General features: G+C 36.5%; 1 protein-coding gene across 3 annotated transcripts in view; it reads right to left on the minus strand.

Annotated features, from left to right (window-relative positions):
• EMCN (endomucin) overlaps positions 1-25,152 on the minus strand; it is a 103,367-nt gene extending 78,215 nt beyond the window's left edge. For all 3 annotated transcript variants that reach the window (XM_060654558.3, XM_060654557.3, XM_078445856.2), the window contains exon 1: positions 25,074-25,152. In XM_060654558.3, the coding sequence (XP_060510541.1) occupies positions 25,074-25,140 (67 nt within the window). In that variant the 5' untranslated portion in view covers positions 25,141-25,152. The remainder of the gene's footprint in view (positions 1-25,073) is intronic.
• Between the last annotated feature and the right edge of the window lie 2,778 nt (positions 25,153-27,930).

Genomic DNA, 27,930 nt, shown 5'->3' on the forward strand with positions numbered 1-27,930 from the left:
AGAACCCTTCCCAAATGTCAAGACAAAAAGTAGGATGGCAAATTTGTTCTTATCTAAAAACACATTGTCAGTTACAGCCTCATGAGAAGTAATTTTGGAAAATAAAAAGGATGTTCAGAACTATATGAGATGTAAGAGAAAGGTCTAGAGAGAGCTGAACTGCTTTGTCCAAAAAAAAAAAAAAAAAAATGGACTCAATGTTTTACCCATAAGAATGAAAGATGTGGGGAAAGAGGAGAGAGAAAAGGCCAAGAAAGAAGGTAAAGCATCCAAAGGACTTTTCAGACCAAGGACATCTAAAACTCACTCTTTAGGTACCTGGGTGGCTCAGTCAATTAAGTGTTGGATTCATGACTTTGGCTCAGGTTATAATCTCATGGTCATGAAATCCAGCCCAGCATCAGGTTTCATGCTAAACTGAATGGAGCTTGCTTAAGATTCTCTCCCTGTGTCTCTCCTTCTGCCCCTCTAAGCCACTCATGCTCTCTCTGTCTCAAAATTAATAAATAAATAAATAAATAAATAAATAAATAAATAAATAATAAAGCACTCGCTGCATCGCTCTTATGTAAAACCTCCCTTTTCAGTAACATCGGCTGCTACACACAGAGTGTACAAATACCCACCAAGATTTTAGTTAAGTGGATCTTTCAAGGGAATGCATGAAGGAAAGGGGAGCTGTGCTTTGGTTGTGGCCAAAGTGAAGTTAAAGAAAATGTCACAAGAAACCAAAAGGAGTACATGATCTGATGGATACAGGAAGTAGGAAAGAAAGGTGAGAATGAGGACTTAATCCTCCCTCTACGACAAAGGATTTGCAGAAACATCCAGCATTGGGCTTTAAAAAACTTATATATATATATGTGTATATATATATATACACATATATATATATATATTTATATATATAAAATATTTATATGTATATAATATTTATAAATTTTTAATGTTTATTTTTTTAAGAGAGAGAGAGAGACAGAGTGTGAGTGGGGGAGGGGCAGAGAAAGAGAGGGAGACACAGGATAAGAAGGAGGCTCCAGGCTCTGAGCTGTCAGCACAGAGCCCCATGTGGGGCTCGAACCCACGAACGGTGAGATCATGACCTGAGCCAAAGTCGGACGCTTAACCAACTGAGCCACCCAGGTGCCCCAAAATTTTTTATATATTTTTTAATGTTTATTTATTTGAAGCGGGGGGAAAGGGCAGAGAGAGAGGGAGACACAGAATCCAAAGCAAGCTCCAGGCTCTCAGCTGTTAGCACAGAGCCCAATAAACTGTGAGATCCCATAAACTGTGAGATCATGACCAACGCTCAACCCACTCAGCCACCCAGGCACCCCTGGGGGAATTGGGCTTTTACCCAGAACAGAGAGTAAGTTGAATCTGAACATGGTTTTATATTAAAGGCTGGAGACATCCGTGTGACATCTGAGGTATATATAATGATTTTTTTATTTTATTGAATGCTGCTTACTAGTCTAAGAATCAGATTTGCTAAGTCACAATGATGACAATGCATTTACTGAGCAGAGGATAGACCATAAATTTGTTCTGTAGAAAATTGTTCCAGACAGAGTGGGTTATAAACTGTTTGCTTTGCAAATATGGAGGGAGAGATTATCAGAACAAATAGACTCTACAGAACAAGAATTTCAATGCAGCATCAGTAATTACTTAAATCAGAGATATCACCATTGTTGAGCAATAAAGTATTTCCTAAGTGTGAAGGCCACCATTACATCACAGTTGACATTAATCTGCAAACTGATTTTTTTTTTTCTGGTTTGGGTGACAAATTCATGCCAGAACAATTAAATCTACTTTCCTGACAAAGTAACAGAGATGTTAACAAGAGAAAACAAAATAGATGTAATATCACATTGTTACCATTATATAATTAGTGTCTTCTATTGAAATAGATATTGAAGAAGTATGATGCTCTGTATAAACATTGCTATTAGTTTAAAATCCTTAGGCAAAATGTACCAGAATAATGAATTTTCAAGCAATTCTAGTAAGTAGCTTTAACATTTATCTGTGTATCTTCAACTACTAGTACAGTACTTGACAACAGGCCCTTATTAAATGTTAATTAAAAGATAAACATCAGTAAATTTTCCTGAATAGCCAGACTTTTCAAAATATTGCAGTTCTTCTATCATTTTAAATAGAATTGCCACTGGCTAAAAACAGAAAGTAAAAACAGGTTGAATTTATATTGAACATATGACTCACTGTTGAAGCCTCATATTGAAATAAACTTTCCCTGTGTAATGGTAAATCCTTATTCCTTACACTTCATTACTATTTGTAAGCATATCTCTGCTCTTTTGTGACCTCAGTAGCATTGAAGACTGGATCAATTTGGACTTATGATACTTTTTCTGATAGAGGGTCACTTTAAAATCTGGGAATAATTTGTAGGGCACTTTCTGTGTTCTTGGCATCTTTCTTATCTCTAGTGAGACTTCTGTAACATTTAGAAGCATGATTCTTCATATTCTCCCTGGACAAAGGTTGAGGTAGAATGTATTTGCTAAGTTCAGAAGAGTTACTTACCAACTATCAAAGTGTCCTCAGAACTCTTGTTCATTTTAACAGCCTACTAGCAAGGAAAAATGAGCCGGCAAAGTAAATGCCAAAGTTGACTAGAGCAGCCTCCTGAGGTTTAATCTCCAGGAAAGTGTGTCCAAAATTGTATCCACTCCTGTACCACTTTTGTTGAGTCTCTATATCCTTTACTCTGCCTGCTCTTAGGTCCTTACTCTTTTTCCTAAAAGTCAAGTCATGAGCAGGGAGGGGCAGAGAGAGAGAGGGAGAGAGAATCCCAAGCAGACTCCATGCTGTTGGAGCAGAGCCCAATGTGGGGCTTGAGTCCAAGGAACCTTGAGATCATGACTTGAGCTGAAATCGAGTTGGATGGTTAACCGACTGAGCTACTCAGGCACCCCCACTTTTAAAAATTTAATCCAGTTTTTAAAAAGAAATATTATATTAGTACCACAAACGAAGAGTAAGATCTCTCTGGTCATTAAAGTAACCATGAAAATAAAAACATGAAAAAAGTAATGTTCCATATAGATACTATTAACTATGGTTGTTCCATGCTTGATCCTGTGTGCTCCATGTTGAAAAGTGAAATTAGTGAGTGTTACGCCATAACAAAGACATAAGGACACCAAAAATATGCTGAGATAACCAAAAGCATAATAGAGATTTGAGTCAAGGTTATTGAATTCCATGACATTCATCCCCCAAATTATCTCAAGTACCACCAGTTGTACTTATTACATGCCCTAGGAATATTGCTCTAGCTTCTTAAGGCCACCCAATTAGTCATAAAGTACCTTGTAATGCACCAAATTATAGCTTTTCCATATAGCAGAAAGTCAGATCTGACTGTTTTCTTTCCTTCCATTTTCTTCTCATACTCGCGTACATTTTTATCATCTTCTTCTTCTTTTTTTTTTAATTTTATTTTTGAGAGAGAGAGAGAGCATGAGCAGGGGAGGGGCAGAGAGAGGAGGCACAAAATCTGAAGCAGGCTCCAGGCTCTGAGCTGTCACACAGAGCACCACACGGGGCTCAAACTCTCGAATCACAAGATCATGACCTGAGCTGAAGTCAGATGCTTATCTGACTGAGCCACTCAGGCACCCATGTTATCATCCTCTTTTAAGAACCAAAGTCAAATGGGCTTAAAGCTCAGCATTGTTTTAGGGACTGATAATATAGGTACAAAGTAAAGGCTGAGTGGGTGATGAATAATCTTTAATGTCTTAAATACCATTGGTCCACATATAGGCCGGTAACAATCAAGTCTGGCCTGAGTAAAGCTTTTAATTTTTGTCTCATCTGACATTATCATCAACGAAGTAGACAAACTATAAAGCAGTCAACAGTAGAACCAATTTATGAAAACATTTAGCACAGTACTTCAAATGAATCTGACTTTTACACTTAAAAAAACATCCAAGTCAAGTTTTTAAAGGATAATAAATTGAACTGCTTTTTTTTTTTTTTAAACACTTTGGGTAAGAATAAGGATGTTAATAAGATAAAAATATTTAGATAAATTATTGTTTATTTAGAAGATAAAGTTCAGTTGGAATAAAGTGAACAACCAAAGAGTAAAAGCAGAGTATACAAATTTAGTAGAATAGTATAAAAATAAGTACAACAGGAAAAGATGTAAAACCAAAGAAAATGAATAATTAATATAATACTTTATCTTAAATTCATACTTGCAAATGGAACTGTAGTAATGAGATCATGTTATACAACTATGAAGTAACCATTGCTCTTTTGTTCAGTAATGGTTAGATTCTTATTGCGACATGAATTCAATTTTGATCTTTGCATTTTAGACAAGTAGGAGAAAAATTTGTCAAAGAAGAGAAATTGATGTGAATAGAGATGGAAATTGGATTCCAGTAGAAGAAAAAGGAGTTGGAATGATTTACTGTTTAATCTGAGAAAACAATGTCTGAAACTAATATTATTTGTGTCTGTATCTTAATTTCCCAATATACGAATGGAAGCGAAAAGAATTTCACCTTAACATTTCTGATGTTTTACTAGATGAAAAAAATTACTGATTATTTTACCAATATTCAGAGATATAAATGGGCAAATATGGTTCGTTAACAGTAATTCTCATGTAAGCACATCAAGAAATGCAAATGATAACTAACCCAAATTTATTAGTAAAATATATTTGCAATGAAAACATTATAACTTCCATTAATTACAGTGTATAATTTAAAAATTATGTTAATCTGTGCTGCTTATAAAATTTATTGCTATTATTATTATGACAGTATTACAAAAAAAGGTGATGAAGCATTATTTTAGTTCTATCTGCACCAATTCTTCAATGTCAAATTAAAGCTCCGAACTTTAAGAATTTAATAGGCAAGACATATAATCCTAAAGATGTTTTTGGCTTATGGAACAAGTAAATAAGAGATCAATTAAATAAATTCATCCAGTATTAATTAAACACTGTGGATATCGCTAGAGAGAAAATAATTTACCTTGAAACCCAGGACAATTCCCTTGATGCAAGGTGTTCTTTCTGATCTGAATATCAATCAAAAATTGTATCAAAAACTTGGGGCGCCTGGGTGGCTCAGTTGGTTAAGTGACCAACTTCGGCTCAGGTCATGATCTTGCAGTTTGTGAATTTGAGCCCCGCATCAGGCTCTGTGCTGACAGCTCAGAGCCTGGAGCCTACTTCAGATTCTATGTCTCCCCCTCTCTCTACCCCTCCCCTGCTCATTCTCTGTGTCTCTCTGTCTCTCAATAATAAATAAACATTTAAAAAAATTGTATCAAAAATTTGAAAGTATTACACGTCTGGATAATAGCACTTATATCAGCCATACACTGCTGTGCAACAAATTGTCTCTACACTCATGTCTTAAAGCAATTGTTTACTATCTCCCACAATTTTTGTGGGGAAATAACTTCAGAGCAGCTTTGACCAATTCTGGCTTTGGGTCTCTTACAAGATGGCAGTCTATAGAGATTGCAGGTGGGGCACCAATCTCCAAGTGTGTGATGGGTCTGGAAGATCCATTTATGAGGTGATTCACTCACATTGCTGGTAAGTTGGTGCTGGCTGTCAATTTTACTCCACTGGGTCTGTCCACAAGGTTGCCGGATTGTTCTTACAACGCGGTGGCTGGCTCCCCCCCAGAGAAAGCAATCCGAGAGACTGAGGTAGAAGCCATAATGTCTTTTACTGCCTAGGCCTTAGAAATCACACAATATCTCTTTCACTGTATTCTATGAGTCACACAAGTCAGCCTTAATTAAGTGTAAGAATGTTCTACCTACATGCTTGAATACCAAGAAGCAGGGATTATTGGAGGCCATCTTGGATATTGGCTACCACAATACAATTTGTTGGATTACTTTCAAACACAGAGAATATTAGATTAAAAAAATAAATTGCTGTCTTTTAGGAAAAAAAAATTCAAAGTTTTATTTATAGCCTGAACCTGTTCACTCAACTTTCCCATTGCTTCCCAACAGATAAGCTGGTTTCTTTGCTATCTCTTAAACTTGACATTTTTTACTTCCAACGTCGTAGTTTTGCTCATGTTTTTTCTCCTTTTTAAAAAATTAAATAAAAATATCAGAGAACATGGATAATTTTTTTTCTTTAAAGTTCAGCTAAAGTTGTACCATCTGTCTAAAGCCTTGTTTATTAGTTCTGTCTACAATAACTTTCCTTTCCTTAGAATTTGTATATATAATTTTAAAAATAATTTAGAGAGAGAAAGCACAGCAGGGTAGACAGGCAAAGGGAGAGAGAGAGAGAGAGAGAGAGAGAGTCATGAGGAGGCTCCAACCTCAACACAGAGCCCACTTTGAGGCTGGGTCCCATGACCCTGGGATCATGACCTGAGTGGAAATCAAATGTTGGACACTCAAACGATCGAGCCACCCAGGGGCCCCTATATATACTGTTCTTAAACCACACAATTAAACACTTAATGAGTACTTTTCATTAATTTAACAGACAATAACTGAATGCCTACTATGTACCAGGGCAAAAATAAGTGATGGCATACAGTTAATGATTTATTTCCCTTACCAATACGAAGAATTTACTTATGCACTCATGATACTAATATTTAATATATTAGTTCTGTAAGTATATTTTCAAGTTTCTAAATGTAAGCTTTTTTTTGATGCCCCCAAGTATGTCTTTTGTGTGCAGAAAATGTCTTATACAAGTTAATTCAGTTTTGGAAGTATATATTTAACTTTCTTTTTAATTCACAGAATTAAAAATCTTTTTCTCTCTTAAGCTTTTAAACTCAATTTACAAATGCTATTATTCTATTAATAGGCAAATTTAACAATTCCTTTAGAGATCCTTTAACATTTAATCCCATTTATATATTTGGTTAATTTCCCTTAAGTATTTAAAATTTTATTCATAAATTGAAAGTAGTTAACATATACCAGTTTACCTGCCTTTGAGGATTTTGTAGAGATAATGTATATAAAAGTACTTTGCAAACTCCTAATTAATGCATAAATATGGCATTATTGTTATTAAATCATAAAGTCAGATGTGCTTCCATATTGAAATGATTCAGTGGTAAACAAAGCATGTGGCTTTGCTCATAACTACTTTTAATAAATGTTGTATCAATTCTTAGAATGGCTACAAATGTTTTTAAATAGTACTTCTCTTTCCATGACTCAGATGAAAATTGGAGAAAGTCAAATCTAAATGAAATTAAAGTCCTCAGGAAGATTAAACCTTGTTCCAACTCATGACAGCCTGTCTTGAACACCACGAAACATGGCGACCCAGCTTCGATTTGGACTTCACAAGACAGGTTCCAGCCTCAAAGAGGATCTGGTGAAGACCAAAGATCCGGAGGTGCGTTGCTGGCCATGAGTCCTCACGCGAGCATTTAGTCCCGTGGAACAAGAGTGCACGAATCGACTAGTGCATATCAAATTAAAGAGGATGAATGCCTCTGACTGCTAAAGTAATTCCAGGTAGTGACATCCTACAGAAAGCTAGCTCAATACAAGGGAACAAACCAGAAGCAAGTCTTACATGGAAAGCTTCTGACTCTAAATAAATAAGACTGAATGACAACCTAAAATCCAAGAGAAAAACAGAATGAGATTGAGAGAAAATTGGTAACATCTAAATTAAAGCTTAAAGCTATATGGTCTTCCCTATTCCTAGGAGATTTGTCCTAGGGATGCAGGGGTGGAGGGAGAAATGGAGAATCCACAAATAGTGCATGAATAATGACAATAGAGATTTATATACCAAATTTCTTGTTATTTCTTGATATTTTCTGATTAAATTGATTCAGCCTCTGTTACATAGTAATCACTCTTAAGACTTGAGGAGTCTTTTCATCTACCCCATAAGACAGCTTATTTCCCTTGTAGGTAGATCCTATCTTTAATTTTAAGTTTCTTAAGTTCAGGCTCTGTATCTTTTGTAATCATTATAAAAGGGTAATATAGACAGAAAAGTGCAAAAATACAAATATACATATCGTGAATAGACATTAACCAGAACCTAGTGTAATTATGACCCAGATTAAGAGAGAGAATATTCCCAGCAGTGCAGAAGCTTCTTGGGAATATTCTATGAATTATATCCCTCTCCCACTGCTGTAGAGCAAATCTTGTAGCAAATCTGACTTAATTTCTAGCCTTTCTTTTTGGGTTTACTGTCTATGTATACATCTGAATATGATAGAATTTGAATTTGACCATTCTTATCTTCATGTAAATTGCAATACATTGTAGGTATGTTTTGTGTTTTGTTCAATTTCGTATTTTAAGATTTTTTTTTTATTGATTATAGCTATAGTATGTTTATTATTGTTGGTTCATACAGTTCATTGAATGAATAAACAATAATTTACTTATTAATTTGGTAATTCATAGACATTTGAGCTGTTACTAATTTTTGTCTATTACAAAAAAATGTGCAACTATGAGCATGCTTATATTTCTTTTGCTTTTCTTTTTTTTTGAAAAAGTGAAGTACCTATTTAAGACTGCCAATTATTTTGTTTTGTTTTGTTTTGTTTTGGGATTGGGTTGTTTTAATTTTCCTTACTGATCTATAATTATTTCTATATATTCTAGATGAGTTTGTTGTTGTTGTTGTTGTTGTTGTTGTTGTGGTTAGTTATATCCATGTCAAATACCTTGTTCCATTTTGTGGCTGTCTTTTCGTTTTCGCTGTTATTTCTTTTGAGAAACTGAATAATTCTAATGCAACAGAATATATGCCTTTTAATTTATGGTTAGTGTTTTTTGTGTATTTTCCTAAAATAAAGTTTCAGAGATATTCTCCTGAATTTTCTTCTTAAAGTTTTAAATTCCACATTTGCATCAGTATATAATTCATCTGGAATTGGTTTTTGTATATAGTGTTACGTGGGAATCGATTTTAATTTTTCCCCAGTGGCTACTGGATTGTCCCAGCAGCATTTATGAAAAAAGCCAATCCTTTCCCACTGCTCTGTTTTACCATCTTTGTTTTCTATCTAAGATCCATATATCTGTAGGTCTGGTTAAGGGCTCCTTATTCTATCCACTGATCTTTATAGCATTAATGCCACTACGGCTTGATACACCACCTGTGCTCCAATTTGACAGTTTTAATTATTATATCTTTATTATGGCACTTGATAACTGGTAAAACAAGTTCTCCTTTTTTGTTTTTCTTAAGAATTACTAAGATTTTCTTGACTTTAATGTACTTCCATATAAGTTTAAAATCAGATTCCTACATTCCACAATAAAATTTATTAGGGTTTTAATTGGAGTTATCTTGAGTCTACAGATCTATTTGGAGAAAATTAACATAATTTAAATACGGGGTTGCCCAATCAATGAACATGGTATATTTTTCTAATTTTTAAGGTTTTCTTTAATTTCATTCAGTAAGTTTTAGTATTCTCTTAAGAATCGTACATCTATTTTATTAGAATTATTTATAGGTACTTGGTGTTGTTTCTTTTTTTCTTTGATGTTTTTGTAAACTGTATTTTGTTAAATGTTCAAATGGCTATTGCATAGATAGAAATGTAATTAATTTATATAAATTCTATATCCAGAAACCTCAGTTAATTCTTCAATTCTAATAATTTATCAATAAATTCTTATAGATTTTCTACTTATACAATCATATCGTATCCTGCCCAAGTAATAAATTTTTACTTTTTCCTTTCCATTTATGGTAATATTTATTTTTCTTGTCTTATAGTACTAGGTAGCATATTTGGTACAATGTTTTATAAAAATAACATTACTGGACAAGATTGTTTTGTTCTCATTCTCAGAGGGAAAGCTAATATTTCCCCACTCTACACAACGATTGTCACAGTTTTTGAAGTTATTCTATCAGATTAAAATATCTTGTTTCCAATTTTTTTTTATTAATTCAATAATATTGAATTGTTAAAAGAGGTTTTTTTTTGGCATCTGTTCTAATGATCATATGTTGTACTCCTTATTCTGTCAATCTAGTGAATTAAGTTGATTTCTTAGTTAGTTTTTTTTATTATTATTATTTTATTTATTTATTATTTTTTTTTTTTTTAGGGCAATTTCTAAGCCCAACATGGGGCTGGAACTCACAGTCCCCAGATCAAGAGCTGTGTGCTCTACTGTCAGAGTCAGTCAGGTATGCTGATTGGTTTCCTAGTTTTAAACCAACTTCACATTGCTAATATAACCCCAACTTGGGCAAATTTAAGTAACTTTTTATGTTTTGCTGGATTTTCAAATCTATTTTTCATAATGAGATTGACCAACAGTATTCCTCTCATAATATTCTCGTCAAGTTTTGATTTTAGCCATCTGCTAGCCTCATAAAATAAGTTGGGGAGTAAAACTTCTATCTTTAGTCCCTGGAAGAGTTTATGCAAAACAAAATTTATTTGTTATTTGAATGTTTAATATAACATTTTGGTGACACTAATTGTGAGATTTTTCTTTGTGGGAAGGTTATTAATTGCTGATTCAATTCTTTAATGAGTAAAGATCTACCACAATTTTGTATTTCTTCTTGAGTTAGTTTTGAGGGGCCATATTTTTTAGAAATGTATTCATTTTATATAAATTTCCAAAATTATTGAATTATAAAGCTTTTTATAATATAGACTTACATTTTTAGTGGCATCTAGAGTGATGTTTGCTTTTTCATTTTTGTTTGTTTCTTCTCTCCTTTTTCTTGATTAATTTTGGTAGAAATTTAGCAATCTTATTATATACGGAAATTCTTTGCATTATGTATTTCTTTTCTATTTCATTAATTTTGGCTCTTACTTTTCTTATTTCTCCCATCTACTTTATTTGGGTTTATTTTGCTCTTTTATTTTTTCCTTTCTTATGTGTACAATTAAGACTACAGAGTTTCCTCTAATCAGTGGTTTAGCTCCATCTTACACATTTTGTTATAAAATATTTTATTTCCTCTTCATATTCAACACATTTTCTCTAATTTCTATCATCGTTTTTTCTATGATCCGTAGGTCACTTATAAGGGAATGCCTTAACTTCTAAACATACAGATAATTTTATTGTTCTAATTATAATACTGATTTATAGCATAATTACATCAAACTTTGAGAAAATACACATTCAAGGCTTTAATTGCTTCAAAGGAAAGATTGGCATACGGTATCTGGCCCAATGTGTGAACATCAAAGTTTTATTCAGGTACTAATGCATGTGAAATCACAAAGTTGTGAGACACTCATAATCAGATTTTCAAATAAAATACCTAAAGCCTGTTGACACTGGAATCCCTTTATCCACTCTGTAACATAAAAGGAATAAAAGTGTGGAGAGAGGCACATAGATGTTATTTGACAGGAGGTTGTCTTTGCAAAATACTTCTTTCGAATCCCATTCTCATTTACTTTACCTCCAAGGAGCAAGGCTTGTCTGGTCTGCAATGCAAACCTGCCCTAATATGTGGTTCTTACAGTTGAAAGTCATAGCGGCCAGTGACTCATACTTGGAAAATCAGTACAATGAAAGACTGCTGCCTAGCTGCTGTAGTGTAGGAACAGGAGAGTTATTACTACATTGAGAATGACTGCCCCAGCAGAGCTTATTAGAGAAAGAGATATATGACTGTTTCTTGTGGACCAAACGCAGGGAGAGAGTGAGAGAGTGAATTTAGAGCTACTTTGAGTCCTGTTCCTCAGGTATATGTAAAGAGTTGGGCACGTTAACATCGTGAAGCTCTGGGTTAACACAGGATTACCAGTTTTTTGTTCAGAAGGACTAAGAAGCGAACTCCCAGAATAAGGATCCATTCTTATGAACCAAAGAGCTGCAAGGGGCAAGAGGCCCAAAAGCACACCTTTGAAAATGCACCATTCAGCAGTTGTCTTTAACTATCTATGAAGCTCCGGGCACAACTTACGGTGCTAGATCAAGTAATACCTTTCATTCACCTTTCTTACTCCTTGCTCACTCTGTTCCCAACATGGAGTGGTCAGAAAGGGGCTGGAGGGAGGACAGGGAACCAGAAAAACAGAGAAACTATAAAGAGACCAGTTTGTAGAATTCCATCCCACATGAACATGTTCTATAGGAGAGAATTTTCAATCATTGTTTTGGATTGTATATTCTAATTTTGAATTGATGCACTCTGCAAATTTAGTTGTCCATAAAATTGTTCACTTTTTAAGAGTGAGCAAAAAAGCCATGGGCTTTCAATATTTTCTTCACGGGTGGAAGTTTATGTTCACCAAATAAATTGTTAAGAGACGGTGGGAAACAAAAATAGTGTAGAATTTTAATCACATTTTATGATTTGTAGCTTCTAAATTCTTTAAATCATTTTCTAAGTTTCATGCTTTCTTAAGTCTATGAAAAAAAGAGTATTCATCAGCACTAAGTTAATTATGTATAACTATACTTCAATAAAAACATTCTCATTTATGAAAAATGAAAAAAATGGTGACTGGAATATGTCTTTAAAATTCTGAGATGGAGTTAGCAAGCCTAGTCAATTACAGGAAATTGCCCCAGAACCCTGTTCTTTCCAAATCCACTGAACCACCACAAACATGGAATAAGTTTGCAAATTATCCACTTAATGCTAATTTGAAATCCTACAAATTCTATGAAATAGGTGAAGGAATTAACCCCAATACCCACAGAGGTTGGACAGAGAAGTGAATGAGAGACCCAGGAAGGGTACAAGTACCCATATGTTTGTAAGAAAGAGAACATTCCATGATTCAAAGGAGCATGTATTACTGAGGGTTTTCTTTTAAATGGCTATTTATTTTTGAGAGAGAGATCATGCAGAAAGGGGAGGGACAGAGAGAGAGAGAGAGGGACAGAAGATCCAAAGCAGGTTCTGTGCTGACAGCAGACAGCCCAATGCAGGGCGCGAATCCACAAACTGCGAGATCATAACCTGAGCTGATGTCAGGCACTTATCCAGCTGAGCCACCCAGGCGCCCCATTACTTAGATTTAAATGAATGCTGCCACGAGGAATATGAGGCCCAGAGTTGCCAGAAAACCTGAAAATAAGATCATCAATGTCCTTCTTTGTTGCTGTTTTGTGAAGTTTTCTTATTTTTAAATATTTTCCTGTAGTCATAGAACACTTTGGGGCCAAACGATACACATGTGCAGGTTATGTCAGTGGATGCCAGTTTGTGAGCCCAGGAAGAGACCGTATTAAATTCCTCCTGTCACATATCCCAGTGTGTTAAGTCATGGCAGGTAATAAGCCACTTGACAAATTTCACCTTGTAATTTTCCAATACTACCAGTTTCCCTGCATGGCTATTGTAGATTCATAACATCACAGCTTCTCAATCTCTTTTTAAGCTTACAAGGTATCTGTTAACATTGGCCCTTGAACTCGCCATACCTTCTCAGACTCCTCTGGCTCCAGCACCTCTCCAGGAACCAGAAATATTTGTGTTTGGATTATTGAACACATTCAGACACCACCTGAAACTTTGATGAGAAGGCCGTAGCTGTGTCTCTAACCAAACTATTATTCAAGGGGGTTCCTCTTGAGCAGCGACAGGACAGAGACCCAGGGTCTTGCAGTGTTGATGAAAACAGGAAGGAGATTAATAGTAGAATGGAGAGCAATCAATAGGAACTCATAATGAGTAGGGAATCTCCTTACAATGAATGGATAAAAAAACTTGGAATTTAAACCTATGCACCTATGGAGATTTCAGTGGTTCAAATCTAGTTTGCCTTGGCCAAATCTAATTTCTATTATACTAAACTAGTACAAGAAAAAAAAAAACACACAAAAACACAAAACACACACACAAAATGAAAAACAAATCCCAAAAAACAAAAAAACTAAAAATCGCTCTGAATTCATACTAAGTCTCCCTCTGAAAGCACCAGACCCTAGCACCTTTTTTTTAAAGGTTAACACCTCTGGGAATCTTGTGGGTCTGAGGGGCAATAAAAAGAGTTCAGATGATTGCTCAGGAAATTGAAATCTAGTCCAGGATTTCTCAGAACGTAAGTCCATGTGCCAGTGTATACAAATTATCCATAGTAATTGCTGAAGCAGAGTTGTCTGGATTTTACTGGAAGCACTGGGGATGAGCCCTAGGAAAATCTATTTTTCACAGGTAACTTAAGTGATTCTTATGAGTAATAAATGTTAAAACCTACTGATCTGAATTACAGTGTGTGTGTCCTTAGGCTTTTCTCCTCTGACAGTGAACCCAGTAACGCCAGCCTGCACAATCACCCAGGCAACGGCAGGAATTAAATGAGATAATTGATCAATAAAGTGCTTTGTAAAATGTGTAGCATGTTGCAAATGAAATGGATGGAAGAATGAAGGACTAGCAGTAGATATAATGATAAGAAGAAAGAACCCTATTGCATATCAGGTCCAGAAGAGTGGCTGGAAGGCCATTGGGGAGTGCTCTTCCCAAATTATCAGAGCTTTTGTTACATATCTTTCTTCCTCCCCTTCTTATTCTTCAGATTTCCCCCATCCCAACCCTCTCAGAGAGGCTTTCTCTCTTTCTCCCAGCCTCCAGCACCTTCTCCGACTCTTTTTAACCTCATCTTTACTCTCAATCTTTTTCTGGATGTCAGTGAATTTATCTTTCTCTCTCTTTCTCTCTCTGTTCTTCTATCCCTCCCACCATCACATGTGTCCAAATTATATACAAATAATACCACAGGGCAAATGGGAAAACTGTCTTTTGTGGGTGTGTCCTCTGAGAAATGTCTCTCATGGCAGAGAAATGACCCTTTACCTGTGAAGCAGATACTTTCCTACAGCCCTGTCTGAAAATTCCCAAAGGAAACAACATGAGGAAACAGAATTGAACATCTTGATCCAAAATGAACACATCTAGAAATAACAGGATGAAAGTGAAGCAAGATAACTTGAGGCAAAATACACAGAAATTGCTTGTTACAGATCACACAATGATAGATCTGGAAGAAAACTTGAATATGATTTCGTAGGACTGTACTCATATTGTTGATTGGGAAATTAAAGACTCGAGAGGCTAAAACATTTGCTTGGCCCAGCCACACAGCAGGCTTGTGGCCCCTCTAACACCGAAGGCCTCTTGGCTTCAAGACCAACCAGTACACTTCACCTTTGCACAGTGCCGGCTTGTGACATTAGTCGGAACTCAGTGCAAAAAAAGTTGTTCTATTGCCGGATATATACATACAGCTAAAGCAGACTTTATTTTATGTAACATACTGGTAAATGGTATGTACATTGTAGGTAGTTTGTGTCTTTATTTGACAAAGTAAAAACCGGTTAATTGCCTGTCAACTGCCCGAGGGGAATTTTATTATTTACTGATCAACGAAAATGTTAAAACCTGGGAATAACTGAATTATTTAATGCCTTTGCTTCTGGACAAGATTAGAATAAAGTTATTAACTCAACACACGGAATGAAGGCCTCAGAGTTGGAGAGGTAAAGTCTGTAATCAATGCATCTCTACAGTTGAACTTCCACAATTTTACATTTTAGCAAGAATGAGGACTAGTGAGGGGCAATTCTAAGTGTTTCAGAATTACCCAATGAATTGTAGGATACTTTTTTTTTTTTCTTCTGAGCGAGACACAGGAATGATTCAACACTTGCGTTCTGATAATCATACCACTCCTATGCGATTTGAACAGTTAATATAAACCAGAGGTGGGCATTTTCTGCTATTTATACAGCAACAGGACTGCAGGTCAATTTCATAAAGCAAACTAAATCAGTTCAGCTGACCAAAATGACACTCACAACTTCTCCACTACGCAGGCCAAGGATAAAAATAAATATTGTCCTCAAGTCACTGAAAACAAATCCAGGAATGTTTTGTATATTTTCAACTCTGACTTTTTTCAACTCTGCTGACTTTTGAAGAAATACAGTTTTCCAAATTGAAGCAAGAGCTAGTTAGTGATCATCACCTATGTGTCCAAAGATAGGTCCTGGGGGAAAAAAAGATCAATTCGATATTGTCTTTGTTCTCAAGAGATTTACATTCAGTTAGGTTACAATGGACCCTAATAAAAGGATTTTAAATGGCTGGCAGGATTGTCATTTTTCTTTCTTCTATTTTGCAAATCTATGGAGTTGTCAACTTTGGTTAATATAAAACTGGTTCCCAACAAATGAGGCTGTCAGAAAAAGATAAAAAGAAAAATAACAAAAAGCTTATGGATTCATAAAAAAAAAAAAAAAAAAAAAAAGAAAAAGAAAAGCTTATGGATTCACATCATTTCATTATCTTAATCCCAATAATGCAATTGCTGTTAATTTTGTGTATTTAAAATGGAGGATCTCGTTTTCAAAAACTGGGTCCACAGGGAGAGATACTTGAGAGATGTTTCATTGTTGGAGAGAGTTGTCACCATGGCCACGAGCTGACGAATGCAGGAGTGACCTCTCTTCCCTAGAGACAGCGTCCCAGAGCTCGCCGTTTATGTCCTCACGCTTGCCAAATGCTCTCGGAGGACGATTTCACAGTTCATACCACAAAAAATAATTTCTTTCCCCATTCGAGCTAAAAATAAATTCAATGCCTGATACAAATGGTTCTGTGTTTCATGTGTGTGGTTTTATCACTCAAACAGTAGTTCAACACATGGCTACTTGAATGTGTAGCAGCCGTAGAAAAATATATAAAGGTATTTCTTTCTTTATTTTGAGAGAAAGTATGCACATGTGTATAAGCAGGGGAGGGGCAAAGAGAATGGGAGACAGAGAATCCCAAGCAGGCTCTGTGCTGTCAGCGCAGAGCCTGATGGCTGGGCTCCAACCCACGAGCAGTGAGATCATAACCTGAGCCGACATCAAGAGTTCAAAACTTAACCGACTGAGGCACCCAGCGCCCCAACATATAAAAGTATTGTAGCTCAAAGAGCAATCGTGGAGTGCCGGTCAAATTCCCAAATGTATGAAATGCCTTCCTACTTATTCCTTGATACTGTGAGTTAAATGTTAGTTTGCATATTAATAACCAATATTTAAATAGTAAACTATGAGTTCCAGAGCACTTCAAATAGGTTTTCTGATTTTCATGTAACACTAATACTGTGTCAGCAAATATCATTTTTCTCATATTCAGATGAAGAAACTGAGGCTAAGAAGTATTTAATGTCTTGGTTAATTTCAGCATACTAAGAAGCTAGACTCAAACTTGGTTCTCACGTTAAAATCAAGGTGTCTTCCCCTCACATATCCACCTCTCAGATTAAGCAGTGCTCAATACCTTAAGGAAGGTGAGAATATGTAAGGAGGCTGACAATTCTCAGGCTACAATGTTAGCATCTTCATTAAAAACAAACACATTTTGGGGCACCTGGGTAGCTCAGTCGGTGAAGCATCCATCTTCGGCTCAGGTCATGATCTCACGGTTTGAGGGTTCCACTCCTGTGTAGGGCTCTGTGCTGACAGCTCAGAGCCGGGAGCCTGCTTCAGATTCTGTCTCCCTCTCTCTCTCTCTCTCTCCCCATCCCCCACTCATGCTCTGTCTGTCTCTCTCAGAAATAAATAAACATCAAAAAAATTAAAACAAACAAAAAAACACAAACATATTTTTACTTATTAGTTTGAGTGGTTAGTTTATACAGTGAGTTAAATAACTTACAAATCTGAAAGACATTCTAGAGAATACGATCTGCACATATCAAATTGTGCCTACATGTATGGTGATTAAAAACATGGCAATCATCTTTCTAGCATCTCACATCAATTCTTCAGTAGAAATTTTCACGCGCTGGTTTTTCACTTTGTGAGAATTAACATCATAATTATTTAAATATTTGCTGAGTTTGCATTAGAATCGATTTGGAAATAAGGCAGTTTGTCTAAGGAATGGGATATAATAAACTAGAGAACTCTGAGTCCCTAAACTCGGCAAACCTTACAGAGTTCTCACATGCAGGGCACTATTGTGGGTGTTTTCTTTGTGTGCATGCCTTCACGTGATCCCCCTAATATTCCCATGAGGTAGGGACTGCGCTGGTCCCATTGCACAGCTGGGAAAGCTGAAGGTTGCACAACTTGCCCAAGTTCACACAGATAGTAAGTGGCAGAGCTGGAATTTGAACCCAGACAGTCTGGCTCCAAAAGAGTTATAAATGTGACACTAAGTGATTAATTCACTGTTAGTTATTTCCTTAGCTTCTTTCCTTCTCCAAGTCTCGTATTAGCTGCACTGACATTTATATTGCAGACAACCACATTGTTTTTTCCCAACTAACTTAACAATCGGTAGGTAGGCAAATGCCTACACCTCTTTTCAATGCATCCCCTTAGTAATTAATTGAATCCAGCACAGCAAGAGGATCATTATCGCTAAGTGGAAACTCATTCATGGCACTTAATTTGTGGTTTTTAAGGTGTGGAAGATGCTATGAGAGGCAGCAGTGGCTTCTGAATTACCCAAGTGTTAAAGTCTCTATGCTTTCTCTTTTCCGTTAGAAAAATTCAACGTATTGCAATTTCACCACACTGGAAGGCAACAAGCTACAAGGAAGATTTTGAAGAACTTCCTCTCGTTTGATTTAAACCACATTGCTCTAGTATAACTTTATAGTCCCTCAAGCCTCATTTCCTAATCAGTAAAATGGGAATAATAAAGTTGGCCTTAAAATGTTGTGATGGAAGTAATCCGTGTAAAATGTCTGGCTTAATAAATGGAAGATGTCAGTAGATGTTGTGATGACACTCATATGGGTTAAATTGGACCAGATCCAACTATGTCAGGGTTTTGACACAACTAATTTGTGTTTAAGACAGAATATGACTGAACAGACAGATTTAAAAAGCAGTTCATATTTTAGATGAGCAGTGCACCAAGAATAAAATCAATGACTTCAACATTTTTGGCTACCAACCTTACAATATAATTCATTCCTGAATCTATACAAACAGGCAAATGATTGCCTTAGAAAAGGACCTGCTTAGAATATTGTTTAACACATTCAACAAAAGATCGATAAAGCTTTTTCTTGCTTTTTTTTTTTTAAGTGAAGAGGAAGAAAGGTGGTGAATAATGATTGGAGTATCAGAGAAACTGTAACAAGTCTACATCTCGATATATTCTTATCATTCACACTAAAATGAGCCCATCAAGAGAAATAATTAATCCTGGATTTCACTGGAAAACAGAGCCCAAGATGAAGCAGAGTGTGCAAACTCTCTGTGTGCAGACAGTTTGTAAAGGAAAGTGAAGTCAGGGAAAGGAAGAGAGGACTAAAGCAGTGAAACAGAGCAGGAACAGAAGAGGAAAGCATTTATTCACTGGCTCCATTTCCTCTTTCGGCAGGAGTTGTCTCATAGAGGGGCTACTGCTCCTGCTCTTACAGCTCAGATGCCCAACAGTGCCGTATGCGGTTCTGCCAGGGACACTGTCTCAGTATCAGAGTGACACAGACAAGAAAGCAAAAGATATACATTCACATGAAGCAATGCGCTGTCAGGCTACACATGTGCCTGGCAGGTTGCCATAGCGATGGCTGGAGTAAACACAGCCAGAGAAGATAGAGGGAAAGACAAAACAGGGGTCTAATGCTTGTACAGTAGCTGCTTCTATTTAGACACTAGTTATGATTATCTCTGCTGATATTTCTACAAGACATAAAGCTTGTATTCAAGTTTAGAAAACTGTTTTTTTCTTTTCTTTTCCTTGTTTAAAACACTTTTTCCTATGGTTGTTCCAAATTTGGGAACCATGCAGTGGCCTTTCTAGATGTAACTGCCATCACTAATGGTTTTCATGTCGATGCTGATGTTGTGTCTGCAACAGTACAAAAGGGATCTTGTCTGCTAACTAAAAGAGTTTCTTCTAACACCCAACAGGAATTATTATCTTATCCTATAATGACCCACAGGAATTCAGTAACGGGAAAAGAGGCACTTACTAACAGGAATTGAATGTCCCTTAGAGTACATTCCTGCTTTGACATTCACTGTTTAGAAATGTGCATCTCAAATTGTTCTCAAAAATGAAGAGGAAGTTGGAAAGTGATGACTAAAAAAAAAAACCCAAAAAACATAGAAATTACTTGAATTAGAATTATTCATAAGTTAAAATGTTTACCTGAAGCATGAAATGGAACTTCATCAATGAAAAGGAAAGGATGGGCAATGATCCAGTAAAATACAAGCTTTCTGAAAATCCCAAAGGGGCATCATTTTTTCCCTCAATTATCTGAATAATTACAATTAGCAAGATAAAATTGCCAGAGAATTTACTGGTGACTACTGTTATGAATCTCTTGAAAACAGAAATTCTAGACTGATCACTTCTACTTTTAGGTAGAAACTTCAAACAAAATGAGTAGTGGAAAAAAAAAGAATGTTAAACAAATGGTGTGGGGACTGAATACTTCCCCGATGGATCTGTTTGCCTATTGGTTCATTCTCCTTACAATAGAACACCCATTTTAGGCAAGATTTGCTGACAGTGATTAAGCTAAACAGAAGTAATCAGTAAAATGATCTGCTCTAAAGCAACTCTTATGCTATCTAAAATAACACATGAATTAACTTTCTTAAACTTCACTTTTTATGAACTTTGTTTTTTTAAAAAAATCCATTTTGTATTTTTAAGAAGTTGCTTGAGAATAAGGTTTCTTCTTGAATATTTCTATCTATAAGAAGATACTACATAAAGTATTTTATTCCCAAAAAGGAAAAGTAGAGCTAATTCTTTTTAGATGCTCTTCCTCCCAAAGATTATAGTCAAGGCTGTTTCTTTTTCATATTTGTTGTAAATTACTGTCACCCAGTGCTAGATGGTCCATCTATAGGTGTCATCTTCTCTCTTGGCCAGACTTTGGGAACTGGCTTCCCTTTGATAAGAAGCCCCTTTCCCTTTTCCTTATATTTGGTGCCCACTTTCGTTGCCAGGATCAAAGCAATCCATTTGTATCCATGTTATACACTATGAGTCATACATGTCCATAATCTTTCATATAAACAAGGCAATAAACTGGTGAGTGCTTGTCATTGGAAGAAATAAAAAATGAAAACAAAACAAAACAAAAAAAGAAGGCAACTGTATCATTCATTTACATGTCATCCGGCTAACCATGTCCTTACTATGTTTAGAACTGTTACTGGACAAACAAAATAAATATGGTAATTAAATATGGCCCCTACTTTCAAGGTGTTTATCATCTGGAAGAGGAGATCAGATATGCCTACAAATAATTATGATAGAATTAAAACACAAGTGCCATGAGAGAGCTAGAAATATGAGCATCCAGGTGAGAAATAAATTGCTTTTCTCTGTTATGAATCTTAAAGTGGGCAGGACTAAGAACTCCTGGGATTCAAGAGTAAAGAACACTCACCGCCACCTTCAACTTCAGGGGCATTACAATTCCCTGCGGATTTTAATTTACCCTCAACGTCTCTGTTTAAATATCTTATTAGGATTTCAAACTCACCATGTCCAAAATCAAAGACTTCATTTTTCTCCTTAAATGGTCTCCACCTATCTTTCCCTCCCTCTGCTCCCAAACCATTTTCCTACTTCTGGTCTTCAGATAATCCTCTCTGTACATCTCATTCACTTTCTCCCTCATTGCCAGTCAAGAATATGTCAAATCACAAACTTTCTACTCCCTTTAGGCTCTTCCCCAAATCTTTTTTTTTTTTTTTTTTTTACTTTATTGACAGATTTTTAGACTGGCGATAACATTTGCATTATTTTCTTTAGCTTTCGTCTCTCCTGACTGCAGCAGTCTAATTTATATCCTGCCGACAGATTCATCTTCCCAACGTATAGCCCCAATCATATAATTTCCACACTGAAACACATTTAGAGGCTCTAAATGAATTAACTATTCAGTATTAACTATTGACTGAAAACTAGCCAATATTTTTCATGCTGGTAGCCACATATCTTGAGACTCTATTTCCAATCTTAGTTTCTAAAACTTAACCTACATCCAATGTGTACATCCAATCCTTACATTTCTACACTAGAATATACTGATGTTTTCATGTTCCTACTCAAGAAATTCCATCGGTCTGGAGCCTCCTGTTTTTCAAATTTCAAAGTTCATCATAATTTCCACTTTTATATGAAGTCTTTTCTGATGCCCTTACACCCCAAACTAAGCTCCCTATCATTCTTTATTCACCACTTAAGACTTACAATATAGTCAAACTTCTTATTCCTTACCTCCTCTTCTCTTCCCCATTTCAAGGGCCATGGCTGAGTCTTAAGTATTCTCTATAAATCTATAGCATTTAGTATAAAGCCTGTCTTACAGTGTGTTCAATCCATTTTTTCCATGAAACTGAATATTCGATCAGTATCAAATGAATCTCTCCAAGCAATTAAATTCTTCTTCAGATACCAATAAAATGATGTTTGTTCCCATTTGCAAATGCTTGAAACATTTTCATCTTTCCTAAATTAATGTAAACTCCAAAAAGCAAATGGCGCTTGAAGAGTAACTTGTTTCCAGGCCCTCTTCATTTCATGTCTTTCAGTCTTGACAGGAAAAGGCTCACAGATCTAGGCTTAAAAGCCAAAGGGGTTTAAAAGCCACAGGAGGGGTCTGTTCCGTTTTAAATACAATTTAGAAAACCTTGGGAAAGAATGACAGTTCCTTTTCAGGAACTTCACGTACATATTTCAACAGAACAGCTTTCCAAATTGGAGAATGTAAAATGTTATACCACCAACCAATAGAAAGTCACTCACTGCTGTGTAGAAAGATTCACTTGATTTTCACAATGAGCACAAAAGACTATATTGTATTTATTTAAATCTGGGACTGACAAAAATGTCAGAAGGAAAAAGAAAAGTAGTCAATTTCTCTAAAAGATCATTATTTAGGAATAAATTACTATGCAAAAAAGCATGGATCTTCTTGACAACTTGTGAATTTAAGGCAGATGAAATGCCTCCCGCCTCACCCCTAATAATCAATTCTGCTGATGAAATATGTTAAGCATTCTAAGTTTGGGGAATGTACAAAGCTTTGAAATCAATGTGTTTCCGGTACAGAGGGTTAGGGAAAGAACTTAATAAATCAGCTTAGGAAATGCTTCATTTCCTGCGGCATATCTGGGGACAGAAACAGAATAGGCAGAGCCAGGTGCAACAGAACCATACAACCTGGTGGAAAACCTCTTCCAGTTCCTTCTGGGCATCACTTGGATGGGCAATTTATGCTCATGAGCTAAAGTTTCCTTTTTTTAAGAAAAATGGAGTAGATTTTACAGACACTTTCCTTAACAAATAGGCTTGTTGGCAGAAGTTGAAGGAGATAGTCATTATGTAATCATTATATCTGCTTAAATAAGAAAGTACCCTACTTGGGTTAATAGTTCATTAGAAAGAAGACACCATTAACAGGTTGTGCTCACTACTGGTGAGTTAAAAGAAGTTGGTATTTTCCCCAAATGATCATAAACAGAAAATCTGCCAGGTCATCTCTGGGTTATCCTGTACCTTTCCATCTTTCTTACGGCCAGGTTTTGCAGGCTGATTCTTGATTTGACACTACTGAATTCTTGAACTGATACCATTCCATTTTGCTTTCAGAAAGACATGTAATCCATTCAGAGTTTAACAATGCCGGGAAATTAGTGTACTTACAGACCCGGGGCAAGGGACAGCTTCATCCAGACTTTCAAATTTATATTGACCTGACCCGTGTTTGTAAGCAGTGTTTTTCATGGCATTGGGATTCCTACCAATCTTTCCCATGCATACTGAAGAGTTACTTAAAAGCTCATATACTGATTTCTGTGGCCTCTCACAAATACTCTTTATTTTAAAAACTCAGATGCTTGGTAACTCTTCTAAGTTAGGTTTTCTGGCCTTGATACCTGCTGCAACTTGACTCTGGAAACGCCAAGATGCATGGTAAGCCATCATAGGTGATTTTGAAGTGTTTGGGAATGAGTCCTAAATGTATGTATGTATTTTGAGAAATTAATGATAAATATTATTGAAGCAGTGTATGTAATTTTTCCTATATTATTACTCTATATTAGAATTTTTGTAGGCAACAAACTTTTGAAAAGAGCACATGAAAAAATAAAATTAGAACTGATATTTTCCCAGGGCCCCTCAGAATCAATATTTCCCAACTGTGCTCTTTTATGACAGCTTGTACTTTGGTTTTCATGCTTATTAAATCTGTCGTGTATTAGAATTACATATTTATTTTTCCCCACACTACATTTACCACTGTTGGTAAGGACAATGGCTTAATCATTCATGTATTTCTTGCACTGATGACTGCATGGTAAGATCCTAATAAATATTGATTAAATTTAATTACGTACAGTGAATCCCTCAGAAAGGGTTAGAAGATAAATGTTAATAATCTCTTGCAACTGGCCATTAACATAGTCAAGACTTATATTGATTCACATATAGCCTTTGGTTGAGTCTCTGAAACTGCCGTCAATGGGTAAGATTTTTGAGATGATGAGCCAAATGTTGTGTGTATATGTGTGGATTTGTGCTGGTTTCTGGAGCAAATAAATGTTACTCACTTTTATCAAAATGACTCTCCTCTTTACTTCCCTGACCACCTCAAGATACTGCTATTCATTTTCCTAGGCAGCTTTATCCAACCTCTCAATTTATCAGAGCCAAAAGATAGTGGCCACGCATATAGGCCAGCATCTGCAACGCAATGTTTCTGACTACAGCCTTTCACCCATACTTGACACAGTAATTATTTCTAGACTTAACACCTGAAAGGAGCACAGTGGTGATAAATAGTACATTTTTAACCAGTGTTTTATTCCCAGGTTTTTATTCTCAAAAAATGCTATTGTGTATTCCCTGTACCTTTACGATCCCATCAAATACGCTGCAAGGCCACCGCACCAGCAAACATTTCCTTTCAGTGAAAACAAACATTCTCTCCGTGGAGCCTTCTCAATGCATTCCCAGTCAACATCCACACACTGGACACAGCAAATGAATTGCTGCAGCCACGTTTCAGGGCAAGGTCCCTGAGGGTAAACTGAGACTGAGTCCCCTGCTAGTGATTTCTGATCCACACCGTCAGAGGAATAAGAGAAAATGGTACCTGTGTCCTCTTTACTGCTATAAAGACTGAGCAGAAGACAAAGGATGGTCACTTGAAGGGATTTCATGGTGCCCGCGGATCGGCTCCGTGGCTCTCCTCTTCAGAGTCAGGCGGAGACAACTCCCTCCCAGCCTGGCAGGGCCTTATTAGCAAATGGAAAAGGTGTGCTGAATGTGAACAGCCACTGCCCATTCCTACTTATTTCGGGGGCTCTGATAAAGAACGGGAGGAAATACACACAGTCCCTTTGGGAGTTCAGCAGAGAGGAGATTTATTGTTTCAGTCCCTTACAGGAACTTTTTTTTCTCTTCCTTTGGCAGCCACTTGTGTTTTTGTTACTACATTATTTTGTTCTTCTTCAACAAAAAGGTCAGGGCGGGTGCTGAACAGAAACAGATCTTTCTTGAGAATGGACCATACAGCATTCTAACTTTTGTTTTGAAAGCGTGTTTTGGAGCAGTTATAAAAGGGGCCTTATTAAACAGAGATTCACTTTGGATAAAGAGGCCTTAACCGCCTGAGGGTTAAAGTTTAGAGCAAAATCCATAAGGAATCAACTTTTCTTCTTTCCTTCCAACTTGAAAGCCAGATTAGCAAAGGCCATCTTCTGGAAATAAGTGTAAAACTTTAATAAATAGGTCATGCTCTGCTCTTGAGTAAGCAAAAAGACTTCTTAGGGATGTCCGGGGAGGTTTCTTAGGACATTTCTAATAGAATTAAACAATGATATGTGACTCTTCACTACTCATTCCTGTTTTTTATTGGTGGAATTTGATGCAGAATAAGGAAAAATTAGTTATACAGGCAACCCCTGCTTTTGGCAAGTAGGGTTCGGTGTTCGTGTTGCAGTGAGCTATTCTAGAGTCAGCACGCAACCTTCAGCAAGAAGAGTGGCCCCGCCAAGCTCCTTCCCTGGAATGACACTCAGTATCTCAGCGTCAAGCCACCGCAGTGTTAAACTCTACCCTGTGAGCATCTGCGCTTTATCTCCATTTAACCTGTGCGTCCATTAGCAAGATGTGTCTTAAGCTATGAGAAAAGCCTAAGAAAGATTATTTTTGTTTTTGTTTTTTTTTGGGGGGGGGGTTGAGAGTGCTCAAAAATTCTCCATATAAATTAATGATAATTGCTTCTTCACACCATTTCCACTTAGGAAAGTTTTCATAGGAATGCTTTATTTTCAGATAGCCAGGGAAACCTTGTACACCCCCCATGGACACTCTTCTCTAAGAAATATGATCGAAATGGCACTGGGGTAGAATGGTCTCCCAACAAGTCAGTGAGGTCGGGAGAGACGGACTCTTCAGACCAGAATGCCAACTAGGAAAGATTCTCTGTATATTAGGGCTCTCTCTGATGTTAGTAGCATTTGATTAAGACGTTGTGATAGCATAGCCACAGCCCTGGCTACAATGTGTGCCCAGTAATTCTACACTTTTCCTTAACCACTGTCTGCACAGCTAATCTCATCCAATGATCCTTGTAAAAACCTTTAGGTATGAAGCCTCATGGAAAAAGAGTGTCAGTAATCAGTATAGAGCCATCTGTTTCACAACGAAAACTACTGCAAAATTATACTTTTACATGGTTATAAGAAAGACGCACAATTCACTGCTGCACCTTGCTGAGGAGGACTCATTACAAAAGTGGTTAGAACAAGTCAACTGATCAAAATATCCCAAACTCTAGCTTGTTTCTTCCTAAATTATACCAAGTCTCAGAAGAGCCTCCAAGTTTATATTTTGTGCATAAGCAAGACCAAGTTTTACCCTCTCTTCTAATTAATTTTCTAAAACAGACCGCCTTTGGGCTTGTTACTTTATTTGGCATATCCTGGACAGTATAAAGATAGTAATGTATGTGAATAGTTGTCACATGCACTTACCAGAAATAAATTGAGGTGTGGCCATGAATTCACAGGCGAGCACTTACATTGCCTCACTTCCTGCTCCTTGCTCTGCTCTGACTGTGGAGTTTTCAGCACACAGTTGACCATAGTCATTGCTACAGGGGTTCAAGAGCTTTTTGATTTCTCAGCCCTAATTGCTAGGCATTTTCATGAAAAAGACTAGATACCTATTTTAAGAATATTTGATAAAAGAATATTATGTCAATTTAGAAGGAAAGCCTTGTAGATGAAAAAAAAAAAACAACTAAAACTAAAACATAAACAAAGAAAATGCATTTTTAACAGTACGGAGCTTCCTCAAAAAGTTAAAACTAGAACTACCCTACCATCCAGCAATTGCACTATTAGGTATTTACCCAAAGGATACAAAACTACTGATTTGAGGAAATACACACACCCTGATTTTTATAGCAGCATTATCTACCTAGCTGAATTATAGAAAGAGCCCAATGTTCATCAACTGATGAATGGATAAAGAAGATGTGGTTTATGGGGTTCCTAGGTGGCTCAGTCAGTTAAGCATCTGACTCTTGATTTCAGTTCAGGTCACGATCTCATGGTTTGTGAGATCAAGCCCTGCTCAGGACTCTGTGCTGACAGCATGGAGACTGCTTGAGATTTGCTCTCTTCCTCTCTCTCTGTCCCTCCCCCATTTGCACTCTTGTCATAGACTCTGGATCTGGAGTTCTTTCTTGTCCAGCAAGAAAGTGGGACACAGGATTAAAAATGCAAGAGATTGCCAATGTCCTGGAGAAGACAAGAGCCCCCATTAAGGGTCCTTGCCTGTTTTTATTAGGATCAGAAGGCTTACAAACATTGTGATGGATGTTCACAAAATGATAATGAAACTGTGAACATTAACTCATGGGTGTGAGGTAAAGGGGGTTTTGAAGATATGCAGGGCTAGGGGTTTGGGTTAATACAAAACAAAATCCTGGGGCTGGGCAG

This window comes from Panthera onca, chromosome B1 (assembly GCF_046562875.1).
Source record: "Panthera onca isolate mPanOnc1 chromosome B1, mPanOnc1 haplotype 2, whole genome shotgun sequence".
Taxonomy (NCBI): domain Eukaryota; kingdom Metazoa; phylum Chordata; class Mammalia; order Carnivora; family Felidae; genus Panthera; species Panthera onca.